Here is a 23,727-nt window from a genome sequence, read left to right on the forward strand (position 1 = left end):
ATAGAAACTGAGATGAAAAACTAATTTCTGTGGCTCTACACTACAAAAATTTCAGGCAATTTCTTATAAAATAGTAATTGGCAGTTACTCTCATTAGCTGGTAGCTGCACTTAAATCATATTGTTATACCAAATATCAAGAACTAAAACACAAATAACTTCCATTATCTTCATTTATTGCTGTATTAAATAAAATCTGAATGGGGTACTTGTATGAAATACAATCATTGACTTAAATGTTCTGACTTACAAGGTTCTCACAGTGCAAAAGCACTGTGTAGTCAGGAGACTGTAGTTTGGATTCTGGATTTTTTTGTCAAGCTAGTGAAATGTGGTACAACACTTGGGAGACACTAGGTGGCAGCAGCAAGCTGTAACCATCCATCAGTCACACTGATTGTGACAGTAAACTGATGCTTTACAGTGTAATGTATCAAACCACAGTGTTCAGCATTCAGTGTTTTAAATGTATTCTGGGCTTATGTTATTTTCAACTTAATGTTTACTGGGATAGAACCGTATCATAAATCCAGGAGGATCTGTACTTCAAATAATTTTTAGATCATCTACAAATAACTAAATTACTTTACTTATAAATCACAAGAGACTGAACACTTCCAGAAAAGTTTCAAACTACCGGTTTTTGATGTAAAGGTGATAGTCTAAGCTAATTAATCAACAAACATTTACTTTGCTACTATTTATCTGCTGTATACTGTACAAAGCACCACACACAATTTAATAAAACCCCACAGAGAGAGGGAATACAAAGTACTTCAGAAGTACACTAAATCTGTAGGACCCTGAACCTAACCATGACTCTGCAATAGTTTCTGAAACAAGGCCCTCCAAGTTGGAACAAGTGTGGGCCACCACTGGGGCAACTCGAGGCCTGGACACCAGGGAACCCTGGCCCAAGCGGTTCCAGTCCAAGAAGAACCCAGTCATCTACTTCTCCCAATTCAACATACATAATGACTACCCTACTACAGCCCCCTGGTGATGTCTCCCCAAACCCAGTTACCAGTTAGGAGCTGTTGCCCAGAGCTGCCTCTCTGGCACTATCCTATGAGTCTAATCCCTGAGGCCTTCAGGCTGCTGAGGCTGGTAAATACCCACAACCCCTACTTAAGCCTGCAACCCCAGCTAGGGACAACATAGAATTCTGAGTGCTAATGGCCAATTACTCTTACCCCCCAATGCGCCTTGTTTCCAACAAAAAAGACCAGTAACCCCTAGAAAGGAATGAAGTCCTCCTCCAAACCAGGTGCCCGAGCACCAGGACCTTCTCCTAACAGGACTGAACTCAGTGGAACCCTGGGATGGGAGGGGCAGCGGCCAGGGAAAAGGAAAGTTATCGCCCCATTAGTGAATATCTAAACAGTTTAAAAAAGTACACTAAACATCTTCAAGTTACATGGCTTCAAGGTAGATTACTTAGAAACAAGCAGAATGAAGGGCATTTTTGCATATGACAAACTACTGAAGCTGTCCTAAGTATATAACAGTGTTTTCACAAACACATAACCATTACAAAGAATACCTGTATTACCGAATGAAAAGCCAGCATACTGTAGTATTTATATCATTTCTTGTTTTATGTGAACCACAGAAAAATGCTACTTTCTATGCAATAATTTTTCTTGTTATAACAGATCAATCAATTTAAAGTCTTAAGTTTTGTCTTAGGCTAAAACCAATATAAGACCTAAAAGAACACACACAGATTATAAACTAGTAACCTGAAAAGTACTCCAAGCCAGAAGACCATGGGCACTGCTATACTGGCACATTCAAGACTGTTTTTCTAAGCAGCGTTCTAGAATGCCAATTTCCCCACATCCTTACAAGCACTAACTATCACTCTTCATCTTTTTTTTTTTTTTTTTTAATCTGATAAATTAGGGACAAGTTTCACTGATTTTTAGCTCTCTCCTAAGATCTGCCCATTTTTCTTAACACACTGGTCTATTTCCAGGACCATTTTATACATTACAGATAGCGCCCTTTGACCGTCTGTAATGTACCAAAATGTTTCTGTTGCTTCTAACCTGTCATTATTATGAACCCTTAATAAAACCTATTAATTGTTTTAATTCAAATTTGGAAGTTTTCTCTAACACACCCTCGATATTACTACAGGAGAAAATGTGCTTTAGAGAACTCATTTCCTGTAGGACATGGTGGTGCTCTTCTTTAATCCCAGCACTTGGGAGGCAGAGGCAGGAGGATCTCTGTGAGTTTGAAGCCAGTCTGGTCTAGAAAAAAGAATTCATTTCTAATTTTGCCATTTACATACCACAAATCTTCAGTGGTGCTTCCAATTCCAAAAGAATAGGCTGGCTGAGAAAGATTTCCCGAGACTTGATGCACAGGCCTCGAACTTCCGCTTCCGTCATCTGCACAATCTTTCCTGGACGACATCCTCGTACTGATAAAACAATAAGGAAACTCATCAGTTTTCCAGATTATCCACAAAGTAATAATGCTTCCAAAAGAGCTACATCCATATTTTGAAGACCAGAAAAGTCACACATGGACTAGGTTGTACGGCTAACAGTGAGTTTATTTTATGAACTGTGGTATTAATTTCCAATGTTGCTGGTTTCTGAGGATACTCCTCAAATCTGGACCAATTAAATGTATTCCTCCTTGTTCTCCAGTGGACAGCATGAGCTAGGAGCCCAAGGTACTTCAACGACTTCAAGGCTAGCACCGTAAGGTCTGGCCTACTCTCAAGTCTTGCACTAAGCAGAAAGCAGAACAGCATCACTAAGAACCAGTGCCCATAAAGAAAGGGAGATGAGCCGGGCGGTGGTGGTGCATGCCTTTAATCCCAGCACTCGGGAGGCAGAGCCAGGCGAATCTCTGTGAGTTCGAGGCCAGCCTGGGCTACCAAGTGAGTTCCAGGAGAGGCGCAAAGCTACACAGAGAAACCCTGTCTCGAAAAACCAAAAAAAAAAAAAAAAAAAAAAAAGAAAGGGAGATGAGGTGATTCAGCTTCAAGCAGTTCCCTAAAGTTATCAGAAGCACCAAGGCTTACCAACCTACACTTACAGCTGCTGATTAAAATAAACACTAAAACATGCCATATTATATACCCCGGCTAGTTCTTATTTATAAATGAAACACATATTTTATTCCCTAACAACAGCTATAATTCTTTTGTCAAATTGAAAAAGGCTTAAAAAGTCAGGCACTCATACATTAAAATTGTACATTCTATGACCATATTAACACCAAAATACCAAAGAAGAGGTAAGAGGATGCAATGTACAAATGTGCTTTGGCAAATATACCAGTTAATAAGACCAACGTAAAAGCACAAGGATCTAATTTAAATTCCCAGATCCCACGTTAAGTAAAAAGCAGGGTGAAGTAATCCCAGCACTGGGGAAGCAGAAACAGGAGGTAGATCCTTGCTGCTCCCTGTCCAGCCAGCGCAACCTGCTTAGTTAGAACAATCCAAGTGTGCTCACACCTGTAGTTGGAGCACTTATGCAGAATGATCCCGAAGATGTCCTCTGTCCTCCACACTCGTATGCTTATGTGTGCACTGCGTGCACGCACACACAAAACAAACAGAAAAAACTACCCTTGAAATTCAAAGTAACATTCTGGAAAACTAGCATCAATATAGGAACAAATTTTAATCTAGCATTGGTTTGTTGTTTACCTGTTTAAGATAGGATCTCACGTAATCTGGGCTACTCTCAACTATATAGTAGGTGATAGCCTTGAACTCCTGATCCTCTTGGCTCTACCTCCCAAGAGCTGGGATTAAAGCATCCAATCCCACACCTGGTTTTGGCATTAGGGTTTTATTTGCTTGTATTTATTTTTCTCACTGTCTCAGTGTGTAGCTCTGGCTGGCCTTGAACTCAAGAGACCCACCTGCCTCTGCCTCCTGAGTGCTGGGATTAAAGGTGTGGGCCACCATGCTCGGTTTGGAATTAGTTGTAAATTGGGAGACTTTTGGTTTAAGAGGGAAAAGCATTCACCTTGAAAGATTAAAGGCCTCTGGATGAGTAAATGCAGAGCTAAAAATGATTGTTCAGAAGTCATCGATTCAGCAAATACTTGAAAGTCTACTGTGTACTAGTTGTTAAAGATAACAGCAACAAAGTCAATGAAAACATTTCTGGTTGTCACAAAAACATTCAAAATTGGCACAATGGCATGTATCTAAGGTGAAAGGATCCTAAAATTCAAAGTCAGCCTAAACAGCAGTGAGACACCTCCCCCGCCCCCAGTAACATCAATGAGGTGTACAATTTATGAACAATAAAATACTCAGTTCCAAAACCAGTTGAAACTTAACAGCAATTACAGTAAGTCCGAAGATGAGTGTGGGTCATCTCAGTATGTCAGTTTAAAGTGGATATCCTCTTTCTCTGTTATCAGTAAATTATGTGTTTAATTTTGTGTGTGTGCTCATCTGTGAGTCATGCAGAGGCCAGAAAAGGACACTAGGCATTCAGCTCTAAGGCTCTGTCTCATTCCCAGGACTTCCCACTGACCACGAGTTAAAGTGTTATCCAGTTAGCACCACCACATGTGTGTGTGTGGGGGGGGGGTAGTTAAGGCACAGGTGGCCATACTTGGCTTTTAACATTGGTGCTGGGGGGCTGAACTCGGGTCTGCATTTATGTTTGGGCATGCCATTTCCCCAGCTGTAGGTTTGATTTTGAATTCCCGAGTAATTATGTGACTTTGACTAACATTTACAAAGTTTAAAATGCTTTAACTAGTCACATGTTAATCTACAAAACTAAAAATTTTATCAAACAAAACCATGTTGCAAATGATTATTGCTCAATTACTTCCTCTTAGGGTTACCAGGTTTTTCTCCCACCTAGTAGCACATAAAGGTGCATTTCAGACAAAATGTATCTTAGGAGCTGATGAAATACTATTATAGAAACTAAAGGCTCCAAAAGCCTTTATCAAGAGAGCTCAAAAATTAACAGGCCAAACTCGGGTAGTCCCCAGAGCAACTCAGTTCTTTCATTTCAAAACCAAGCCCTGAAAAACTCCCAGTTCTAAGAGCACGTCACATTTCTCAATCATTTTGGGGGATGGTGGTGGCATTATAATCAAGAAGTCGGCCGTTCCTTTACATGGAGCAACTAGAGCAGCCCACAACATTGCCAGGACTCTGGTGTTTGAATGAAGGGTTCAGGTATAAGGCCACAGCACATTCTGAAGGCACTACAGTAAGTCTGCATGCTCCATCAGGCTCTGAACACCAGCACCATCTTTCATTTCGTCCCTCTGGTAGCCCAGGAATTCCAAGTCATCTTCACTGTAGATAAGAGATTAAACAACCCAGACCACAGCAGTCAGCCTCTACACAGCCGCAGCAGCACAGCCGCAACAGGCCCAGTGCACAGGCAGACACTGAACAGCCAGTGCTCTCTCCACTCTGTATATAAGCTTCCCGGTAACAACCTTCAGTCAAGCTAAGTAAGACCCCGACAGAGCAGACGCTAGTTACCACTAAACAAAAACAGTCTACGGTAGTATATACAGAAAACTAAGCTAGTATGTATAACTCAAAGAATCTTTAGCTATCACACAGTAAGCCACTTCTCAGCTCAAGATATGATGTTTCCTGCAACCACCAACATTCCTTTGTGCCCCAACAATACCCAAGATCACTATTCCTTCACTACAGAGTAATGTGACCTGTTTTTGAATTTTAGAAAACAGAAATAAGGGGCTGAAGAGATGGCTCAGCGGTTAAGAGGACTGACTGCTCTTCCAGAGGACCCGGGTTCAATTCCCAGCACCCACATGGTGGTTCACAACTGTCTGTAACTCCAGTTCCAGGAGACCCAACACCCTCACACAGATATATGGGCAGGCAAAGCACCAATGCACATAAAAAATAAAAATAAATAAACTCTTTTGTTCATAATCTTTTCTGTGAGATCTACTACCCATGTATGTTGTTGCTTATTTTTGCTCTTTTTTAGGGGCCTGCCACCCAGCTCCCAAATAAATCACAAACAAGGAGGCTTATTCTTAATTATGAATGCCTGGACTTAGTTTGGTTTAGTTTCTAGCCAGCTTTTCTTACCTCTCTCTCTTTCTCCTGCCTTGCTATTGGGCATTCAGCTCTTTATTAGATCATCAGGTGTTTTAGACAGACACAGTAACACAGCTTCACAGAGATAAACAAATGCACCAGAAACAGAAGTAACGTAACACATCTTAAAATACTATTCCACAACACATGCAACTGTGTCCAGTCATCTGAAGTGTTCCACTGAATGACTCTACCACCATCAATGTCATGAACACTTTCAAGTACATTTCTCTTGAGCATGTCTGTAACACTGAGTAAAACAGTCACAGAAAGCTGAGTATTATTTGAGAGAGAGATGCCAGCAGTTTTCATAGTGATTGTATCAATTTATAATAAAACCATCACTATTGTTCTGTATCTTTGCCAACACTGGCCATTATCTGTATTTTAAATTTTAATGACTTTGCTGGATCTATAGTAGCATTCACTGAAATCTTAATGTGCATTTCCCTGATAACTAAGGTTGTTGAATACCTTTTCCTATAATTAATGGGTCATTTGGACATTTGTTTTGAGGCAAATTAAGTCTGCTTGTTTATTCTTTAAAACTTGATAATGGACCTTTTCCCATCTTTTAATGCGGTTTCAATTAAAAGTTCTTTAATGACTATAGATCTTAAAACAATTTCAATTAAGTTAACCTTTGTACTCTGTGCATCTTACCAAGAAATCAGACCCTTCCTAAGAACATCTGTTGTTGTTTTGTTTTTTGATGTTTGGTTACAGCTCATTGAATTGTATAGTTCATCTTGAATTCGGCTGGTATATTGCTTGAGGTGAAAGTCAAGGTTAATTCAGGTGTCTGCCTGCATGTGTATCTGTGTACTCCACGTATGCAGTGCAGATGGAAGACACGGGCTGCCAGACCCCCCCCCCCCCCCCAAATGAATTCACAGTTCTGAGCTGTCACATAGGCGCTGGGAATGAAACTTAGGGCCTTTGGAAGAGCAAGAGCACTTAACTGCTGAGCCATCTCTCTCCAGCGCAGAGTTCACTTTGTCCAGGTACAAAGACAACTGATTTAGCAGCACTTGTTAGAGATGAACCTTTCCCTCCAGCTTGGTAGGAAACCACACTGTTATTACTGTGTCTCCTTTTTACATCACCACCACACTATCACAGTGTTTGTAGTCTCAGTGTATGGGATACAAACATTCAACTCTGATCTTTAAAACTCTGAAGGCAATCAGGGCACTGCTGTATTTTCCAGTTTTAAAGTTGGCTTGTATCTATGGGACTCCAAGTTTGTAGGGCTTATGGGTTTATGGAAAATGAACTGAGGGGGTCTGTAGAACTGATGACTTAATTTTGAGTTTCCCAACCCATGACCTTTCCTCTCCTTTTATCTGTCACTTATCCTTTTGTTTCATTTCTGGTGTGTGTGTGTGTGTGTGTGTGTGTGTGTGTGTGTGTGTGTGTATGTTATGTGTCTGTACTTTTATTTGCTGGGATATCTTGCTAGCTCTGGTCATTTCCCTCAGCAATGTCTGTTTTTCCTTCACAGGTTTTACTGTGGCAGTCTTGTGTATTTTTTCATCACACTGATTTTAGAAGAACTAGTGTAAATGTCAGTTTCATTTTCCCACTATGTGATTACACACACACACACACACACACACACACACACACACACACACACCCATAGGAATATACATAGCAATCAATTTTGTATACCGACTTTGTGTACTATTACAAACATTTACAGTTTCTTTTGGATTTTTAAAGTCAATCCTATCAGTTATAAAAACACAGTTTTATTTCTTTTCCAATCCATGGTGGTTTGAATGAAAATGGTCCCCACAGGCTCATATTTCCATGCTTAGTCCCCAGCTGATGAACTGTCTGGAAAGGACTAGGAGATATGTCCTTGTTGGAGTAGGTGTGTTGCTGGGGGTATGCTCTGAAGTTCCAAAAGCCCAAGCTCAGTTGCTCATCAGTTTCTCTTCTCTCTGTCTGCTGCCTGTGGATCAAGATGTAAAGATGCAAAGTTCTCAGCTATTGCTCCAGTGCCATGCCTGTCTGCTTCCCACTACGATGATAATGGACTAACCCTCTGAAACTGTAAACAAGCCACCAGTTAAATGCTTTCTTTATAAGAGTTGCCTTGGTCATGGTGTCTCTTTACAGCAATAGAAGAATAACTAAGACAGAAGTTGGTACCAGGAGTAGGTATTGCTATGACTGATGCTTGTTAGTGAAAAGTAGACTTTGGGGACTTAGATTAGAAAAGCAGTTGAATGCTATAGGTAGGCTTAACAGTCCATCCTCGTAGGAGCTTGGAAGACGGTAGTGCTGAAGGCCAATGTGAACTATGCAGGTCCAGCTCAAGAGTTTTCAGAGGGGAAAAATATTATCAGCTGACCTAGGGGCCATTCTTGTGATAATTCAGCAAATGTGGCTGCTTTTTGCCCTTGTCCTAAAAACCTGCCTAAGGCTAATGTCACAGGCAGAAGAGACTTCAAGACAGTCTATTATGAACTGTGTCACATAGTTATTAGTGATCACCCTTATGCAGATCTACAATGAAAAGGCAAGCTGGACAAAGAAATAAAAAATGTACACTTTGAGGGGGAAAGGAGAGCCAGGAAATGTAATATTGGAACCGAGTCTTGTGCTCAAGATGAAATTATTAAAGAAAAGCCCAATGCTTAAATGGAATAAAGGGAGCGGTAACTTCAGGCAAGGCCCCACCCAGTGAAAGGAACAAGCCTGAGATTTCCTCAGCCTAGAAACCACTAGGTCAGAACTTATGCAAATACAAGTCATAGAGGGAGCCAGGTATCAGCCCAGGCAGGCAGCAGAACCTGGCAGCTTCAGCCACATGGTTCTGATTTCAGTCAAGAAGCATATTGGAAAGGGGTTACGGAACCTTCCTCTGTGGTTAAAGAAAGATAGATGCTGAAGCCAGGCATTTAGCAGGGCAGTCCCCACATGCAGGCCCAGAGAGGCCACTGCATGAAGCTGTGAAGGTGAAGCCTGGATTGTGTAGGAGACCCCAAGATGTTGGAGAGGTCAGAGTTGTGGGCTACCTGCCAAGGAGGGGTGTTAACAGGGAGTGGAACCAGCCTAAGAGAGAGAAGTGTACTGAAGTCAACAAAGCTGAAAGGAGTTGGAGATCTGAAGAGACGCAGAGTTTGGAGTTAGCTTTGCTGGGTTTTGGTCTTGCTTTGGTCCAGTATTTCATCACTATGCTCCCTTTCCTTCCATTTGGAATGATAATGTATATTCTGTACCATTGTATGATGGAAATGTGCAATTTGCCTTTTGATTTTATAGTGGGTTACAATGAAAGAGATGGTCTTGAGTCTCAGAAAAGACTTGATAGAGACTGAAAGACTGTGGGGACTCATGAGGTTGAACTACATGCGTTTGCATGATGATACAAGCATAGAGTGGAACGTGATGGTTTGAGTGAGACCGGCCCCCACTGACTCATACATTTGCATACTTAGTCTCCAGTTGACAAACTGTTTGGGAAGGATTAATGTGTCACTGGGGGTGGGCTTTGAGGTTCCAAAAGCTCAAACCAGGCCCAGTCTCTCTCTTTGTCTGCTTCCTGTGGATCAGGATGCAAAGCTCTCAGCTACTGCTCCAATGCCATACCTGTCTGCTTCCCACTATGATGATAATGGGCTAACCTTCTGAAACTGTAAACAATCCCCCAATTAAATGCTTTCTTTTACAAGAGTTGCCTTGGGACCCTGTGGTGATGCCTTTAATCCCAGCACTTGGGAGGCAGAGGTAGGCAGATCTCTGTAAACGGGAGGTCAGCCTGGTCTACAAAGTGAGTTCCAGGACAGCAAGGACTGTTCCTCAGAGAAACCCTGTCTTGAAGAAAAAAGTTGCCTTGGTCATGATGTCTCTTCACAGTGATAGAAAAATGACCAAGACATAATCCTTGTTAATTTTCTCTTCCTTCCTTGCTGCATTGGCTAGAGCTTTCAGAAGCAGAATTGATGCTGTCTCTCCCATTATGTTTTTGAACCCTTTAGAGGAAATGGCACCTAGCATCTCACCATCAAGTCTGATAACACTACGTGCCTAATCTCGAAGAAAAGGCCTGTTTCTACTTTATTAAGAATTTCTGCCAGTAGGGTGAGGGGAATTACCCCCCCCCACACACACACACAGGGTTTCCTTGTGTAGCTGGGAATTTTTTTTTTTTTTTTACCAAATACTTTTTATCAAGAAAACCACTAACTTTCCCTTTTATATTGTTAATGTGACTTATTTTAACTGAAGCTCTGAGTATTAGAGTAAACTTGGACTCCTAAAGCAAGCCCATCAGTTCATGACATGCTACCTTTATTATACATGGCAAGATTCAACCTGCGAATATTTTGCTGAGGTTTTAAGATCATAATTATTAACACACATTAATGGATTTCACAATGACACATTTTTCAATATTTTGGGGACTGTATTCATATACTGGTTCATTTCTTGTTATTGTCAGTTTTGGTAAAGTGTTGTGCAAGCTTCATAAGACAAGTTGTGAAGTATTACCTCTTTTATTTTTAAAAGATTTATTATTTTTATTTATGTATGTGTGTATGAGCCTGCATGAGTGCACCACATATGTATAACAGCCCAGCTGAGACTAGAGGAAAGTTAGGTCCCTTGGAACTGAAGTTACAGGCAGTTGTGAGCCACCGTGCTGGCTGCTGGGAACATAATCTTAGTTATATGTAAGGGGAGTGGGTGCTCATAATTGCTGAACCATCTCACCAGCCCCTATATTTTTGTATGTATCTGTAAGGTTATAAACAGATGTTAACATCTTTGTATTTTAGATCACTACTAAAACAATCTGAACCTAGAATTTTCTGAGGTGTTTCAATACAAGCTCATTTTCTTGAATACTAACATTTTCTGTCAGTTAATTTCTTCATCTACACTGTCACATTTATTACCATCAAGTTACTTCTATCTTATTGTCCTTCAACAACAGTCACACTTTTCTCTGAACTATTTTCACAGATGGCAGGCATCAAGTCCCTTCACCTCTTAACATAATAGTAGGTAACACTACCCCTTTCAGAGTCACAGTACAAGTCACCAGACTTAGGATTTAACATTTAAAAGACAATAATCAGCTGTTCCAATCACATCTTGTAAAGCATTTGTTTTCCTCTAGCACAATAATAAATCACATGTGTTTATCTTGGTCCTTTACTAGTATCCTCAATACTGTTATTTCCTTCCTCTTTACTGATACTCTTTTTAGAACTTCATTAGTCTTTCTAGATGCATAAACTTTTAATCTTTTCATCAGGAAGATCTATACTTACTTTCTGTTACTGTTTCCTTCTACTTTCATAAAATACTTATTCTACTGTCTGAATCAGCACTCTTTTGTGTATGGAGGCCAGAGGAAAACTTGGGGTGGCATTCTCCAGGTGTTGTCCACTTTCCTCTGGCCTGGAACTTGTCAACTAGGCTAAATGAACTGACCAGTGATTCCGCAAACCCATCTCTGCATCCCCAATGCTGAGGTTATAGGCCCACACCACCACACCTATAGCTTTTTACACATACTTTCTGTGTATCCAACTCAGATCTTCACGAAAGCTTACTGGGTTATCTCCACAAGCCAATTTGTGTGATGTCTTTGGTCCTTAACTTCCAGCTCTTTGGGTGTTCTGTTTGTTCTACCAGTTACGAAGGTATAGTAACACACTATGGGGATAAGGTTTTCTCCATATGTCTTTTTAGGTCTAGTGACTTTCCATTTTTGTTTTGGACATATTTTTTGAGACATAAATATTCACTTCTGTTGAATTTATCATGAAAGCACTAATATCCTTCATTATCTCTAGTGACACTGAAGCTTACAGCTTTACCTAGCATAGTCAAGCCAGGTTTCATTTGGTTAATGTGGACATGACATAGCGTTTTCCCATTTTTGTACTTATCCGTCTTTCTTTTTTATTAAAGTTTTATGCTTGTGTATGGGTATTTTGCCATCATGCATGTCTGTGTACCACTGTGTGTCTGGTTCCTACAGAGGTCAAGAAGGTGTTAGATCCCCTTGGACTGGAGTTACAGATGGTTATTATCCACTTCACGGGTGCTGAGAACTGAACCCAGGTCCTCTGGATGAGCAGTCAGTGCTTTTAAATGCCGAGCCATCTCTCCAGCCTCTCACCCGTGTTCCTAAATTTAAAATATGCCCTATAATTTATGTATAGTATGTAAATTTCCAAGTTTTCTCCACCTGCCCCTCCCTTACTTGTTGAGACAGGGCCTCACTAGGTATGTCTGGCTACCCTAAAACTTACTATGTCCTTTGGTGATTCTTCTGCTTCCCAGTGCTACGATTGTCTTAATTTCAATGTTTGTTTCTTTTACATTTACTACGGTTCCTGACAAAATCAGGTGAGATTTTTATCACTGTTTTGTTTTCAGTTTGACCCATCTGTTCTTTATTTCCCTGTTTTTCTTTTTTTACATTTCTTTGGGGGGGGGGAAATCAACACATTCTAACCTGTTTTCTTTGATTCACTGTTTATTTTTGAGACAAGGTCTCCTATAACCCAGGGTGGCCTTACACCTACTATGTAGCCAAGGAAGATCTTGAATTGACCTTTCTCCCGACTTCACCTTTCACCTGAATATAGGATTATAGGTGTCTGCCATCATGCTTAGCTTAGTTTTCTAGTTACATATATTTTATCTTTCACTCAGCGGTCACTCTAAATAAATAATTTTTCTCAGTTCTACAGTTATCTCATTTCCACATCTTTTCAATCCCACAAACCACACTTCAGTATTTTGAACATCTGAAATTCATTTGTACTGCTCCTTTGTTCTTGCTCATGTCTTTCTGCAGTTGTTTACTTTTACCTGCCACCATTTGCTTTCTACATGAAGAACCTGAAGTGATTTCTAATGCCTACATGTCAGCAATAAACTTTGCTAAGGACTGAACTCAGAGCCTCACACACCAAGCAAGTGCTCTTCCACTGAGCTGTAGCTCCTCAGTTCAGCAATACTTTTAAAAATAGGCCTGTGCCACCGTGCCAGGCTTCCCTTACTTTTTTCCCTCTAGTTTTAAGTTGTATAAGTGTTTTCCCGCATATTTCACATTGGTGAACTCCTCCTGCAGAAGAAGAAGAGGCTGGATTCCCTGGGACAGGAGTCTCAGGTGGTTGCAAGCTGCCATGTGGGTGCTGGGAATTGAACAAGAGCAGCCTTGCTCTTAACTGCTGAGCCATCTCAATTTTCTCTGCTCCAACTTATCTTTATTTTTGCCTTTACTGGTGAAGGACACTCTCAGTAGATTTGGAATTCTAGGTAAGCATTCTTTTCTTCTGCTGTCTTAAAAAAGTCATTCTGTTTGGGCTTTAGTAGTTTAGGTGACATATCAGTTATCCTTGTCGCTGTCACTTGAAAGGCATGACTTCTAAGCTCTGGGAGCATTCTTGACTTTTTTTTTGGGGGGGGGGGTTATTTGGTTGGTCAGTCAGTTTGTTTTTTTGGTTTTTTTGGTTTTTTTTTCTTTTTTTTTTTTTAATCTTTAAAAATATCTTGAGACAATAATTTTAAAGACTATTAGCCGGATTAAGGACACTGGGGATGATAGCAACAATTTAAAAAAATGAGAGAGAGATGATTTTGAGTGGTTGTTCTCTGGTTTTTGGAGACAGGTTTTCTCTGTGTAACAGCCCTTGGCTGTCCTAGAACTCGCTTTGTAGACCAGGCTGGCCTTGAACTCAAAGAGATCCACTGTTTCTGTCTTAAGAGTGTTAGATTAAAGGTGTGCACCACCACCCAGATTTACAATTCTTTTGTCTTTTAACATGTTATTGTGTTACATATTGACTATTTCCAAATACAGAGCTAGGTGGAAGCTGCTTAGCTGCACAGTAAATGGGTTTTGATGTGGAAATTGCTTTTGCACTTACGGTCTGAAGGAAGCTATAGGGAATTGGGAAATAATTTGTTGTAGGTTTATGAGAGTAAAGATCTCACTTATTTTAACTTTTAATAGCATGGGAAATGAAAACACTATTGTCAAAATGACTTACACTGTTTCCAAACTGTGTGTAGTGGGGAGTTCTTACAATTTGAAGTTGAACTTATTAAGTAGCATTAAGTGCTGGGTAGTGAGGTCACATGTACACCTGTAACTCCAGCACTCTGTGGTCTGAGGCAGGGGGATCTTGAATTTAAAGGGAGCATGGATTACATATTAAGAGCCTGTCTAAAACGATTCTGCATCAGTAATAACAATTAGGAATAACTTTCATGGGTTGAAGAGCTTAGCAGTTATGACCATGTGCTGCTCTTGCAGAAGATCTGTTGGGTTCCACACCCAGCTTCTTGTAGCCACAGTCTAAGGGTTCCCTACCTCTGGTCCCCATGGTACCTGCACTCATGTGCTCATTAGCTACACACAGACAAATGCATAGTAATTAAGTAATTTTAATTCAGAAAACTTTTATCATTAAACAAAATTGAAGTTACAATCTATTACCAACATAATCACAAAACTGATAATGGTTGAGCAAATGAAGTTGGTTATTGATACTCCTGGTTGATAACATGATAGATTAAGGTACTTTTTCTGCAGAATATCTGTGTCATAGACTTTAAAAATACCAAAGACTGGAGAGATGGCTCAGAGTTTAAAAGCACTGGCTGCTCTTCCAGAGGTCCTGAATTCAAGTTCCAGCAACCACATGGTGGCTCACAACCATCTATAATGAAATCTGGTGCCCTCTTCTAGCCTGCAGGCAGAACATTGTATACATAATTAGTAAATTTAAAAAAAGACATTTGGCCGGGCGGTGGTGGCGCACGCCTTTAATCCCAGCACTCGGGAGGCAGAGCCAGGCAGATCTCTGTGTGTTCGAGGCCAGCCTGGTCTACAGAGTGAGATCCAAGACAGGTACCAAAACTACACAGAGAAAACCCTGTCTCGGAAAAAGAAAAAAAAAAAAGACATTTTACAATTTCACAAGCTTTATAAAATTGTCCAGCTAGCTAAGGTTTCCCCCTCCCTGTTTTATGTGTATTTTACCACCATCAGTTGTAACTTTTAGCAGATTCTGCTGTAGGTCACACTGAACTGAAAACCTTCTTACGTGTACCTCCACACTGGCTATTCCACAGGCTAACTCTGTAGTCACTTCAGTTTGAACACTAGCTCCCCAACAGCTTAGCACGTTAGTAACAAGTGTCAACTATCCAAGGGTAAGAAAAACCACTCAAGGCTAGGTGTGGTAGTGCATGCTTTAAATCCCAGCACTGGGAGACAGAGGCAGGCGGATCTCTGTGAGAAGTTATGGGACAACCAGGGCTGTTACACAGAGAAATTCTGTCTCAAAACAAAATATATATATATATATATATATATATATATATATATTATATATATATATAAATGTGTTCTAAGTAATGAACATGCTCAATTAAAACCATATGTTTAGTGGAGCAGTGGTGATGCACACCTTTGATTATTCTGGCACTGAGGAGGCTGAGGCAGGCAGATCTCTGTAAGTTCGAGGTCAGCCTGGTCTACAGAGCGAGTTCCAGGTCAGGCTCAAAAGCTACACAGAGAAACCCTGTCTTGAAAAAAACAAAACAAAAAAAAATCACATGCTTATAGACGATTGTTAGCATTTGGCAGCCCCTATCTGTGTGAAAGCGCATCTTTCAAGATTAAATACATAAAATCTCATTACAGATCAGCATCAACAGATGAGAGAACTTACAATCAAATCTGATGATCAACATTGAAAACGCTTACTTTGAATCTTAAGTAAAATGCTGAATTCTCTCCAAAAGAATTCCATTCCAGTAATTCCAAAAACAAAACATCAAACTGTACTCACCATTGTATTATAATTTTATTTGTTTGAAAATTTTCCAATACAGGTCAGCTTTGTTCTCTTTTTTTTTGTTTTTTTTTTTGTTTTGTTTTTTCGAGACAGGGTTTCTCTTCATAGCTTTTGGAGCCTGTCCTGGATCTCACTCTGTAGATCAGGCTGGCCTTGAACTCATAGAGACCCGTCCGCCTCTGCCTCTCAAATGCTGGGACTAAAGGCGTGCGCCGCCGCCGCCGCCGCCGCCGCCGCCGCCGCCGCCGCCGCCGCCGCCGCCGCCACCACCCGGCTTCAGGTTTGTCTTTTAAACTAAAAAGGCTTTGTGATGTGTCTTTGCGATCTTGTATGCACACTAAAGTACTCCTTCACTAACCATCACCTGCAGCCTTCTCTAAAACAGAAAGGACAGCAGGAAACCAAGAAGAAGCAATTCTATCCCCTTTCCATGTGGGCCTCACAACCTCCTAGTCATCCTCACTAACTACTGATAGTTTTCTTCACTTCCACTGATGCATCCCTCCCCTCAGCACCCCAACGCTAACTAATGTCTGCTCATCTAGACTTCCTAATTCTGTATAGGTGCTCCACACTGAGCACAAAAGTCTGTCTATAGCAACAGGAAGTAAAACTTGACAGTGTTTTTCACGAATCCTCAAGGGGATCTGTGAGATGTCAAAGAGCTGGTACAGTTCAGAGTGGAGAATGTTGATAAGCAGGCTGGGGCGACACAGCTCAGGAATAAAGAAGTGCCCAGTGCAAAGTACAGACCCTTGCATTACACGGACATCTGTACTGAGGGACAGAAGCAATATGCTCATAACAGCTGGCCTCTGACACACAGTAGATCAGAGGCACCTAACTACTGAGAACCCTGTGTGTTCACTGCCATGCGATTCCATAAAATACTGTGATAAAAGCAGCAAGAATGACCAATTACGCCCAGCTCCTGCAATTACATCTTTAATCATCTATGAGAAAATGCAAAGTATCCAAACATGTCTGCTGCATACCACAACACAGTAACTGTCTCAAAGGAAAGCACATGCCTGACAAACTATTGCTACCAGACTTACATATTAACAGACACTCTCAAAAGCAAACAAAAACCTGCCATTTCAAAGAAATAGTACTTCACAGCCAATGATGAAATTCAACAGCTCAGTGTAAAAATTTAAACACTGGAAACTTTGTATCTATTCTACTACTTCATCCAGTCTTAAAGTCTCTTACGATGAGACCTCCAAGGTTAACAAATAGCATTCTTGGATCTATTAACATTTAATCAACTATATAATGCAGCTGAACCATTTTCCAACTGACAGTGTCTATCCCCAAGTCACACCGAGGACTTCCCTCTTCTACCTCATGGATGCTTTTTTCCTAGAGAAAGTCAGCCCTTGAAATGGTTATTTATAGTTACAACAGAAGTGGTTGTTAGAGGTTGTAATTTGTACCCGATCAAAACTAAATCCCAGGAGACTCAAGAGTCCAAACATACCCCACTAAACCATTTCTTGCCTACTGACACTGAAATTAATTCTGAGACTTTAGTTTCAGAAATACTCAATGAGAGTTTAGTCATGTAAAAATACCTTGATGATTCTGTTTACTGGTATGAGTATGCCATTGTGGCTGTGGAGAATGAACAGTCTGTTAAATGATAAACGTAGAGTATGGTGGCATACACTTGTAATCCTAGCTGCCTGGGAAGCTAAGTCAGAAGATTCAAAGTTCAAGGCTTACTTGGGATACAAGTAAGCTCAAGGCCAGAACGGCTACTTCCTTAGCAAGAATTTGTTAAAACAGAAATTAAAAAGGGCTGGAGAAGTATCTCACTAGTAGAGCATTTGCCTAGCAGGCAAGTGTAAGGTCCTTCGTTCAGTCCCCAGTACCTAAGAGGGCAGGGGCGGGGGTGGGGGCGCCCCCCCCCCCAGTAACAAAAGAAAAATCTTGCTAGATGTAATTTACAGTTTTCTTCATGAATAGAAATTCAAATACATTTCTAAATCTCAATGAATTCTTATCTTGAATTTGGAAACTTCATAGAAAACTTCCAGGGCTAGATTTAAGTAGCAAATTTAAAAATAAGCATGGATTGTTTTTCTCAAATTAGCTTCCTTTATTTGCTGGAACTATTTAATAGGGGGGTGGGAGTGATCTATGACTTAGTTTACAAAAAGAATGTCACTCTCTATGAATGCTAGACTCACCTCTTGTCCAGAAAGTCTACCTCCAATGAGCTCCTCTACTTTCTAGCCTGTTCTTATTTTTAATGGGTCCTGCCTCACACCCACACGCAGTATGATACATACAGTAGGATGATGCTCCCTGTGGATGCAGAGGTGGCCTGAGCAGCTAGCATTTCAACCTTGTCTTTTTAACTGCTGGGCCTGAATTTTAAGCAATTTAACCAGTAAAGGGGCTTTACCCAGTCTACAAGTTTTTCCAAACACTAACCACAGAGTTACCATGTGCCGAGGCATTCCATTCCTAGCAACACACTCTAGGAAAACGAAAGCCTAAGTCCATGCAAAAACCTAAACACAGACGTTGAGAGCAGTATTGTCCACAATGGTCCAAAGGGCAAACAACCGAAATAGCCAGCTACCAGTGAGTATTTCTGAAAACTGGTACGTAGACAAAATGGAATATTATTCGGCCATAAAAGGAATGAGGTACTAATACATTTTACAAAATGGATGAAACTTAAAAACATTAAAAGAGGCCCCGGAGCCTTTAATCCCAGCAGCATCTCTCCGTGTTTGAGGCCAGCTAAGGCTACATAGTGACAACTTGTTTCAAAATGTTTCAAAAGAAAAGAAAAACCACCACATCACATACACTTTCATTTACATGAAGTGAGCACGAACCGCGAATCCATGGGGACAGAAGGCAGATTAAAGGTTACCTAGACAGATGAAGGAAAAAGGCAACGGGGCTTTTGTGGGAGATGTGTGTGGAAATGCTCTAAAACTGACGGTGGTGATGACTGCAAAACACCGTGACCACACTAAAAACCACTAACACACCAGCTACAGGCAAGCCGTGAACTGCATCTCATAAAGCCGTCATTTTAAAAGGGAAGGTTTGGGCTGGAGAGATGGCTCAGCTGTTAAGAGCACTGGCTGCTCTTAGAGAAAACTCAGGTTCGATTCCCAACACCCACAAGGTGGCTCACAACCACCTGAATTCCAGCTCTAGGAGATCTTCCGGCCTCCAAGAGCACCATTTGAGTCTCCTCCCAAAAGCATCATAGTTCCACTTATTCCTTTTGACTTCTTCCAAAATAAATAGCATTTATAATGTGACCTGAAGCCCCTAGGGGATTCCCACTTCCACCTCAGATACCTACAGAACAACTACTCTTAGCAAAAACCTTTTACTGGGTTTTCTAGCTTACCTTATACAAACTAGTCTTAATTTAAATAATCAATCAATCATGATAAATCACAAGAATACTGTTGAGTTATTCTACAAGGTCAGTACAGGCGACAAAACAGTAGAAGTTGTTTTTAAAGGAATATATTGTGACATAGAGTAAGCACTTTTAAATGGAACTAGATCCTGGTCATTTTTTTTCCTTTAATACAGAAACAGTTTTACAAAAGCAAGGTGTTTTGTTTTGTTGGCCTAGAATTTGCTATGTAAAATCAGGCTGGCCTCAAACTCAGAAAGACCTGCCTGCTTTTACCAACTGAGTGCTGGGATTAAAGACATATACCAGCCACATCTTTTGCCCAGCCAAAAGCAAACTTTAATTGACAGATAACACTGCATATTCTTAGGTACAACATGATGTTTTTAAGTGTACATACACTAAAATGGTTGAACATATTGAATTCACAAATTTTATCTCACAAGGCTATCATATTTGTGCTTAGAGCACAGAACATATGTTCTCTTCATGGTTTTTCAATACAATGACCACTAATCTTGCTATGATAGAAGTCTTTTGAAATGTATTCTAACCATAATTATGTATCTTTACTGGTCCAATTTAAATGTTTACTTTCATTCAGGACACACACACACACACACACACACACACACACACACACACACAAATATAACCAGTTATTCTGCTAGGCAACTTTGCAAAATAGCAACACTTGAATGATGTAAATTAGCACCTAACATCTCTAAAAACCAAAGTAAAGGAAAAAAAAAAAAGACTAAAATTACTCACTAGAAAATCCAAGTCTTTGACAATTATTTGAACAGGTCCAGATTTGGGGAGGAAGAGAGGGACTGGTAATATTTCAGAGTAACAGGGAGATGTCAAGGTAAATAATCTTCAATTGGATAAAGGAACAAGACTGCAAAAAAAAAAAAAAACCCACTAGTAAACTGTGTGTTTAACATCGGAAGAGCAAGAAGGCTACAAAACACTGGAGTGGCTTGTTTATACTGAGCTCCTCCAGTGGAGATGTGTCTTATCTTTGGATTCCTGGTGCCTGGCACAGGCAGTCAATAAACAGTTGCTACACTAGAAAAAAAGAACAATGTATCTTGACAAGAATTCTTCCCCAAAAAGGGGGTTGGGGGTGACTGAAGCTAGAACCAAACATTAGGCTGCTTTCACCCCTTTCTCTACAACCCTCTACTAGTTAAAGTATCTGTAATGATATAAAGGTACATTTGATTTAAAGGGTTCTAGAGCAGTTTAAAATACATGAATCGGCTATTAGGTATTTATGAAAAAGTTTAAATATGAATAAGCTGAGATACGATCAGATTTAAACTTTAAAGAATACGAAGACATAGGTAGGCTTAAATTCCCCTTCTCCAAAGACTAACAAGATATAAAAAAATTTTAAATAACTATATTTCCCTTATAAAGCCAGTCATGCACTGTAAGTATAATTTTTTTTTTTCTAAACACACGTCTCACAGACCCAGTCCCAAGTAGTGAACGCAGCAAGCACCAGGGGGCCTCCCAGGAATAACTTGATACTAAAGGAAAAGGTAAATAAGAGAGAGTTCCTGGTTAAAAAAAAAAACAAAAAAAAACTTCTGCTTCTTTCTCAGCCTTAAGGCTGCTGGAAAGCTTTAATATCTGGAGCAAATATTCAGAGATTTTTTTTTTTTTTTTTAACAAGGAATAGAAACGTTGTACCTCAGTTGAAAAAGTCACACCCCTCCCCATACAATCCTCTTTGGTAAATTTCCAAACATAAGCACAAACTGCTTCGCTGTATGTAGTAAACAAAAGCCGCACACACGCATTCATTAGATGTCTGACAAAGACGACTCTTAAATCATTCAAAAAGGCAATTCTTTTTTACACACTCCCCAAACAATTAGTGACGACGCGAATTTTAGAGTAAAAGGATTTTTTTTTTTTTTTGACCAAGACCCGCCCTTAACTTTGAATAGTATCCCGCAACAGATCAATACATTTAAAACTACTGGTCTCTCTATCAAGCCTTCTCTTTCCTCCTCATGTTCCCACCAACACACAACTAACTAATCAATAAAAAACATGAGAGCCCGGAACTTCAAGTGCTGTGAAGACTTGTAAATACCTTTTAAGCCCCAGAGGCTGTTACAACAGGCATTTACTAAGTTTGCGCAGAAATTAAACTCGGCTCAAACGTGTTATAATTTTAAGCCCCCCATTATCAATCCCTTCAGCCCCCATGTATTCGGGCGTTTCGTATTCCTAACGGACATCTCTAACCCGATCCAAGATTTTTACTATTTTTGTACGCCAGATAAGAAATGGCCAACTATTCATCCTATCCTCCCCTTAAGCTGTTCTGGAGCATCCAGGAAAAAAAAAAAAAAAATGCAAACGATCCAAGAGCCTTCCTGGGAAGGGTTTTTTTGGGGGGGGTAAAATTCACAACCGGAACGACGATCGGAGGCAGCCAAGGGCAACGCACAAAGAGAACAGAGAAGAAACACACATTCCACGGACACACAAAGCCCAGCGGCAGGCCCCGTCGCCCCTTCTCTTGGAAGGGGTGAGCGGAGGCCGCCGGCCCAGCGGTCCAGCCGAGGCCCCGCCGCCTGCAGCGGAGACGGTACCCGCCGATGGTCCTCGGGCCGAGGCCCGGCCTCCCCGCTGGCCCGCCCGCCTGCCATCCCGCGCTCCGGGGCTTCCGGGACCACCGAGGCCCGGCCGCCCGCCCTCTTCCCCCGGGCTCGGCTCGAGCGGGAAGGGCCCCGCGGCCCGCCCGGCGCCGCACTCACCCTCCAGCAAGCGGGTGATGAGGCTGTCCACGTTCAGCTCCCCGTCCGCCATCTTGTCGGCACCAGACTCTCCTCCCCGCAGCGGGAACAAGGGCTTCTCGGCGGCGGCGGCGGCGGCGGCGGCGGCGGCGGCGGCAGCGGCGGCGGCTCGGCGTTCTCACCTACGAGTCACGCGGCGCTTCGACCCCGGCTCCAACTCCCCCCCGGGCGCGCGGGCCCTCCCCCCACCCCCTCCCCGCCGAGCAGCGAGAGCGCGCGCACACACACACACGCGCGCACGCACGCACACACGCGCGCGCCCGGCGAAACCCACTAGAAAATAAATAAATAAACAAGCTGGAGCGGAGAAGAGGGGAAGGGGAGGTGGGGGGCGCCCCACGAACCGGGCCGCGTCAGACCCCAGCCGCCACCGTCTCCTCCTCCTCCTCCTCCTCCTCCTCCTCCTCCTCGGCACCGCCCAGCTCCGCAAAGCTCGCCAGCGCCGCGGAGAGCCCCGCCCTCAGCGTCCCGCCCTCCCCCTCCGCCCGGGCCCGCCGCCGAGCCGCGCAGAGCCGTGCGCACGCGCGCCACGTTCACCCCGCCCCCCCCTCTCCCGCCCCGCCCTCGCCTCCGCCGCAGCTAACGCGCAGGTGCGGCTCCCTCCCGCTTCGGGGGGAGAGGGGGGAGCAGAGAGAGAGAGAGAGAGAGAGAGAGAGAGAGGAGAGAGAGAGAGACACTGCGCCGAATTGTGGCGGACTGCGCAGGCGCAGGGCGGAGCCAACCTGGCTGCGCAGAGCGAACGCGGAGCCCGCGTAGGCACGAATGACCTTTCTTCTCTTCTCTTGCTACCTAGGGGCCTGGAGTTTCCGCAGAGTTAGCGATTGCGTCCCTCCCGCCTTGCTTTTTGCTTTTCTTGGTTCCGTTCACTGCTTTTTGCAAACAGTTCCTCATGGTTCCGCTGAGCTGGAAACAAACGTGTGCCGCAGTTACTCGTGTTGGAAGCAGGAGACTTCTCTGCTGAAAAATATTGACATTGCAAATGAGGGGTTATTATCGTTTTTACCAGTGGGGCTGATTCTCCAGGTGGCCCTGGATGAAACAAGCATCAAAGTGGGCCCCAGTCATCAGTAATAAGATTTTACACGCTCCCGGTTTCTGCCTCTGTAACCTTTTTATCATATCTTACATCTCCATACACTCTAGATCTCACTTTTCTGTAGTGCTTTTCTATTCGTTGCTCTATTATATTGCTTAATCTTCTTATGAAGATTAATAATCTTGTGATAACTTAAACATTTTTCTCCTGCACTCGATTCCTAGAGAATAACATCAACGTTTGTTGGGCATGAGACACCTGTAATCCCTGCACTTGGGAGATGTAGGCAGATTCAGGAGCTCAAGGTCATCATCAACTACATAACAGGACTAGCAGCTTGTACTACAGGAGTTCCTGTCTCAAGACACCAAACACACCACGTTGATCTTTGTGGCTGCACCACCCACCAAGTATCTGGTTCATACAAGACAGGGAGAAATAGAAACTCGGGGACTTGGAAAGGTTCGTTGCTCACCTTTTCTTCCAACACCTAAATTGCCACCAAAGGACAGTAGGAAGAATAGCCACGGAAAAGAT

General features: G+C 42.0%; 1 protein-coding gene and 1 pseudogene across 1 annotated transcript in view; one reads left to right on the forward strand and one right to left on the reverse strand.

Annotated features, from left to right (window-relative positions):
* The window catches only part of Ppp1cb (protein phosphatase 1 catalytic subunit beta), a 34,818-nt gene extending 12,548 nt beyond the window's left edge, over nucleotides 1-22,270 (reverse strand). Inside the window, exons 1-2 of the mRNA XM_059248202.1 lie at nucleotides 22,116-22,270; nucleotides 2,299-2,430 (exon numbers count right to left, since the gene is read on the reverse strand). Coding sequence (XP_059104185.1) covers nucleotides 2,299-2,430; nucleotides 22,116-22,167 — 184 coding nt within the window. The 5' untranslated portion in view covers nucleotides 22,168-22,270. The remainder of the gene's footprint in view (nucleotides 1-2,298; nucleotides 2,431-22,115) is intronic.
* On the forward strand, nucleotides 815-1,168 carry LOC131897724 (host cell factor C1 regulator 1-like; annotated as a pseudogene).
* Nucleotides 22,271-23,727: the final 1,457 nt, after the last annotated feature.

This window comes from Peromyscus eremicus, chromosome 22 (genome assembly GCF_949786415.1).
Source record: "Peromyscus eremicus chromosome 22, PerEre_H2_v1, whole genome shotgun sequence".
Lineage (NCBI taxonomy): Eukaryota > Metazoa > Chordata > Mammalia > Rodentia > Cricetidae > Peromyscus > Peromyscus eremicus.